Source organism: Staurois parvus, unplaced genomic scaffold, assembly GCF_062004578.1.
Source record: "Staurois parvus isolate SC_StPar_1 unplaced genomic scaffold, SC_StPar_1.0 ptg000928l, whole genome shotgun sequence".
Classification (NCBI taxonomy): Eukaryota; Metazoa; Chordata; class Amphibia; order Anura; family Ranidae; genus Staurois; species Staurois parvus.
Genome location: NW_028318724.1, coordinates 494,299 through 500,298, shown reverse-complemented (window position 1 = coordinate 500,298; position 6,000 = coordinate 494,299). Strand labels below are relative to the sequence as shown.

Below are 6,000 nucleotides of genomic sequence, written 5' to 3'. Positions count from 1 at the left end.
TGGAGCGGTCAGGAAAACGGAAAATTGAAATTTTCCTCTCGTGACGGACTGTATGTCGGTACAATTCCCACACAGCTTGGCAGGAATAGTTACAGAACACTGAGACTGCAGGTGGGCTCAAAATTATGAGTTAAGTCCTGGAAGCATGGGGGAAAAGGGCCCTTACCCAGCTGTGCTGACATGGAGCCGATCAGGAAAGGAAAATTACGGTAAGTATCTGTCATTCGATTTTCTGCTATTCTGGGCATAATTTCTTTAATGCATGGGCATCCAAATGCGAGATGCACCTAGCATTTTTGGGGTTTGCATGGACACAGTCTAATACGGAGTTGCTTTTATAGGCTGAAAATAAAAAAAAAAATACCCCACCAAATACCTGTAAAAGCAACATTTTTTTTAACCACTTCAGCTCGGAAGATTTACCCACTTTCCTGACCCGCCCATTTTTTGCAAAGCGGTGCTGCATTAATTTAACTGACAATTGTGCAGTCATGCAGCACTGTACCCAAATGAAATGTATGTCTTTTTTCCTCCCACAAATAGAGCTTTCTTTGGTGGTATTTGATCACCTCTGCGGTTTTTACTTTGTGTTAAACAAAAAAAAAAAAAAAAGAATTTTGAAAAAAAACAAAAAAACAAAAATCTTTATGTTCTACTATAAAACATATCCAATTAATAAAAAAAAAAAAAAAAAAAAAGTAAAAATCAAATTTCTTCATAAATTTAGGCCAAAATTTATTCTGCTACATATTTTTGGTAAAAAAAAAAGACCCTGTAAGTTTACGCAAAAGTTATAGCGTCTACAGTGGCACTAATACAGTGATCAGTGCTAAAAATACACACCGATTACTGTACTGACACTGGTTGGGAAGGGGTTAACTTCTAGGGTGATCAAAGGGTTACATCTGTGCCTAGCTATGTCTGTGGTGTACACTAGGTGGTGCTGCAGGGAAACACAATTGATCACTCCCTGTCACAACAGAGCTATACTTATGTAAATATAGGCAAAGCTCTGTTCTTCCTCCCTGCCCAACGATCTGCTGGTGCCGGCAAATGTCCATTCGTCAGGACTTGCAGATCAGCTTCTGCTGTGACAGAGCCCTAGTGGGGTGGAATAAAACTGTTACAGGGTAAATGTAAAGTGGTTAACCTCAGTGTGCATGAGGCCATAACTGTAATACCTGGTTTTACCATTACCAGTAACAATACTGCTATAATACCAGTAGTATTACCATTATTTAATGTCCTAGGATGCTAGACTTTTACTGCTGAAATAATCAAAATTGAGTGTGCAATGTTTTTATTTATTTATTTTTTTATGGTGAAGTGAATCTGCCAAAGAACAAGACGCTGCAGCTCTGTTTGTGTACGATGAAGAAGAGGAAAGGATGATCACAAACAAGTCTGGGTACAAAGCGAGCACAACGAAGCATGATGACAGCACCAGTGGCTGCGGCTGCTTCAGTACCTTCCTCATTTACCTCTACAAATGATTTGTGTACAACTTTGGATAAAACAAGGTCACGATCTCCAGACATCCCAGAGAGATCACATCTACTGATGTCAAAGGCATCAGTCATCCCTAGACTGCCAAGTACAGACTCCAGGTCAAAGAAGTTTTCTAGCTTGAATTTTGGCAAGAAGAGTTCCACTTCAGTTCTTTCCAAATTAGATGGATTTATTAGGTCAGCAAACTTCTCATAGGTTAGTTCCTGTTCAAGCTGGAAGAAAACAGATTGATGACATCAGAAGCAGATCAGAACATACATTTCAACACATCAAGCACAGTGGGAAATTTTTCCTCATTGGCATGCACATGAAATTCAAATGTCAGCATATCTAAAAACCTATATATGAAAAGGGAGGGAGGTGCAGCGCTATATAACTAAACAAAATAATAATGAATAAAACACCGATAATACACAATAATAAACGGTGACTGTAAGTTAGTGACACCACTGAATGGTGGCTATGAGGTGAGAAAAGTGAAACAGTCCAATGAAGGAGTGCTCTTAAGATCCAGGATGATCTTCAGACGTCCAATGTAAAAGGACCGTCAGGTGATAAAATATAAAGACTGCGCACTCACCAGATACGCAATCTTTATGCGCATTTGTGTGAAATATCACTGGACCTCCTGTGTCATCATCCTGGTCTGGTCAGCATATCCCTCATGGCCTGGTACCCGGATAGATGCAGCTTTTCTGTGGATTTGGCCGGTTCCCACCAGAACTCAAATAAATAGAAAGGGCCACATAGTGTAATATCCTTAGGTATCTTTATTAGAGGCACAGGATAGCAGGAAATCCAACATACAAAAATTGTACTGACCCAGGTGTAAATCAAAGATGGCCGCCGGGGCCCCTCGTGGCGCCGGTGGTGAGGCGTCCAACCTGCTGTAGCTTTCCCTGATGCCAGCTACAGCTACAGCAGGTTGGACGCCTCACCGCCGGCGCCACGAGGGGCCCCGGCGGCCATCTTTGATTTACACCTGGGTCAGTACAATTTTTGTATGTTGGATTTCCTGCTATCCTGTGCCTCTAATAAAGATACCTAAGGATATTACACTATGTGGACCTTTCTATTTATTTGAGTTCTGGTGGGAACCGGCCAAATCCACAGAAAAGCTGCATCTATCCGGGTACCAGGCCATGAGGGATATGCTGACCAGATCTGACCAGACCAGGATGATGACACAGGAGGTCCAGTGATATTTCACACAAATGCGCATAAAGATTGCGTATCTGGTGAGTGCGCAGTCTTTATATTTTATCACCTGGCGGTCCTTTACATTGGACGTCTGAAGATCATCCTGGATCTTAAGAGCACTCCTTCATTGGACTGTTTCACTTTTCTCACCTCATAGCCACCATTCAGTGGTGTCACTAACTTACAGTCACCGTTTATTATTGTGTATTATCGGTGTTTTATTCATTATTATTTTGTTTAGTTATATAGCGCTGCACCTCCCTCCCTTTTCATATATATGTTATTGAAGGTTTGATATGGTGCCTTTTCTGGTGTACAGCCGCTGCTTATTATATATTCACATAAGCGCTCACTTATTTTTTGTTTTTCTTGAATATCTAAAAACCTGCTGTATGGATGTAATCTGATGATAAAATACTAGATTTTCCTCTGGAAAGCAGAAAGTGCAGGGTCTGGAGGAGAACAGGAGGAAAAGTGGAGTCAGTTACCAGAGTCTGTTGAATACTCAGACCAGGAGAAGCGGAGATGAGGGAGTGCTGCAGCTGCACTGCATCTCTGCTGCCAACTGCTAAGACAAGGTGGGGTACCAGCAGGAGAGGTGCAAGGGCCAGATGAAATGGCCTGGAGGGCCAAATTCAGCCCGCGGGCCTTGTGTTTGACACCTGTGCTCTAAGGGATGGAAAGAAGTATTTGATCTCCTGCTGATTTTGAATGTTTGCCCACTCACAAAGAAATGATCAGTCAAAAAAATCGAATGGTAGGTGTATTGTAAGACAGAGACAGAATAACAAAAAAATTCAAAAGAAATGCATGTCTAACAAATGATGCACTGATTTGCATGTTCATGAGGGAAATAAGTATTTGATCCCCTTCACAAAACATGACTTAGTACTTGGTGGTAAATCCCTTGTTGGCAATCACAGAGGTCAGACTGTTCCTGTAGTTGGCCACCAGGTTTGCACACATCTCAGGAGGGATTTTGGCCCACTCCTCTTGGCAGATCCTCTCCAGGTCATTAAGGTTTGGTGGCTGACGTTTGGCAACTCAAACTTCCAGCTCCCTCCACAGATTTTCAATCGGATTAAGGTCTGGAGACTGGCTAGGCCACTCAAGGACCTTAATGCACTTCTTCTTGAGCCACTCCTTTGTTGCCTTGGCCGTCTGTTTTGGGTTATTGTCATTCTGGCCATTGTCAATACCCATCCATGACCCATTTTCAATGCCCTGGCTGAGAGAAGAAGGTTCTCACCCAAGATTTGATGGTACATTGCCTCGTCCATCGTCCCTTTGATGCGGTGCTGTTGTCCTGTCCCCTTAGCAGAAAACCCCCCCCCCCCAAAGCAGAATGTTTCCACCACGTTTGACAGTTGAGATGGTGTTCTTGGGGTCATAGGCAGCTTTCCTCCTCCTACAAACACCGCGAGTTGAGTTCATGCCAAAGAGCTCGATTTTGGTCTCATCTGACCACAACACTTTCAATCAGTCCTCCTCTGCATCATTCAGATGTTCAGTGGCAAACTTCAGAAGGGCCTGGACATGTGCTTTCTTGAGCAGAGGGACCTTGCAGGCACTGCAGGATTTCAATCCTTGTCAGTGTAGTGTGTTACCAATTGTTTTCTTGGTGACTGTGGTCCCTGCTGCCTGGAGATCATTGACAAGATCCTCACGTGTAGTTCTGGGATGATTCCTCACTGTTCTCATAATCATTGACTCCACGAGGTGAGATCTTGCATGGTGCACCAGACCTAGAGAGACTGACAGTTGTTTTGTGTTTCTTCCATTTGCGAATGATTGCACCAACTGTTGTCACCTTCTCACCAAGCTGCTTGGCGATAGTTTGGCAGCCCAGTCCAGCCTTGTATAGGTCTACAATCTTGTCCCTGACATCCTTGGACAGCTCTTTGGTCTTTGCCATGGTGGAGAGTTTGTAATCGGATTGTTTGATTGCTCCTGTGGAGAGGTGTCTTTTATACAGGTAACAAAATTAGATTAGCAACACTCCCTTTAAGAGACTGCTTCTAATCTTGGCTTGTTATCTGTATTAAAGACACCTGGTCGTCAGAGATCCTACTCAGTAATAGGGGATCAAATACTTATTTCACTCATGAACATGCAAATCAGTGCATCATTTGTTAGACATGCATTTCTTTTGAATTTTTTGTTGCCATTCTGTCTCTCAGTGTTACAATACACCGAACATTCAATTTTTAGACTGATCATTTCTTTGTGAGTGGGCAAACATTCAAAATCAGCAGGGGATCAAATACCTATTTCCTTCACTGTATGTAAAAGAATAAAAAAAAAAAAAAAAAAAATCAGGAGCCATTTTTCCTCACCATGCCACTTATGGCAAGTGTGGAGAAGGTACAAACAAACAATGCATTGCTTCATTTACTTTTAATAACCTTAATTTTAGGACCAAAACTATTTTTACTTTTGGTGCCACAGTTTAAAGTGATACCAAATCCTAGGGGTTTTTTTTTTTACATTTCATTCAAGGAAGTTTGGGCTTACATATTGTGTATGTAGTGTATTTTGTTTCCTTGAAAATTTTTATTTTTTGTCCAGGCCAGTTCCAGAGTCACTGTTCCTGCTGTTCTGTGTGTTGGTGTCTCCTTTAGCTAGCCACTCCTAAAAAGGAGACACCCATGTGTGCTCACTCTTGTCATCCACTAAAAACACAGCACCCGGAAAGCCTTGCCCTGCTCCCTCCTCTCAGCTCCTGACAGACAGCTGCAGAAGCCAATCAATCCCCTATCCTCTCCTTCCCTCCAAGGAAGTTCGGGGAAATGGCTCGGATCATGGAGGACCTGACATTGGTGACCAGCACAGTAGGTAAGTGTTTAGGGATGGAGTGAACGTATTGAGGCACTTTTTACCTTAATGCTGTGAATGCATTAAGGTAAAAATTGTTAAGTAAATTTAGGCCATTTTAAAAACATTATTTACCTTTATTCTGTAAGATATACAACCTAATGTGATGTCTGTAAAATTATTTTAGTCCCCGTTCACACCTGCGCTTAAGCCTATGCGGGCCAACACTCAAATACATTTCTTTAAAATTGCACCTGTTCACATTAGTACACTCTGTCACTTGTAGAATGTTGCCTGTTGTGGGAAAAAGTACAGAATGAGCAGAATTGCGCATATTTTGCGCCATAGAATTCAGTGGCTGTTTTCAAATGGGCGTTTTTAAAGTATTTCTCTGTCTAATATAGTTGTTGGCAAATCGAAAAGAAATTGTACAGATTGTAACATGTATAGTAAGCTTAGGGTGACCCATAGACTTCA

The 6,000-nt window shown here is 42.0% G+C and overlaps 1 protein-coding gene across 1 annotated transcript in view; it reads right to left on the bottom strand.

Moving 5' to 3' along the window:
- Positions 1 to 1,283: 1,283 nt before the first annotated feature.
- The window catches only part of LOC149441982 (serpin B6-like), a 60,822-nt gene continuing 56,105 nt past the window's right edge, over positions 1,284 to 6,000 (bottom strand). The window contains exon 7 of the mRNA XM_089656681.1: positions 1,284 to 1,721. Coding sequence (XP_089512807.1) covers positions 1,317 to 1,721 — 405 coding nt within the window. The 3' untranslated portion in view covers positions 1,284 to 1,316. The remainder of the gene's footprint in view (positions 1,722 to 6,000) is intronic.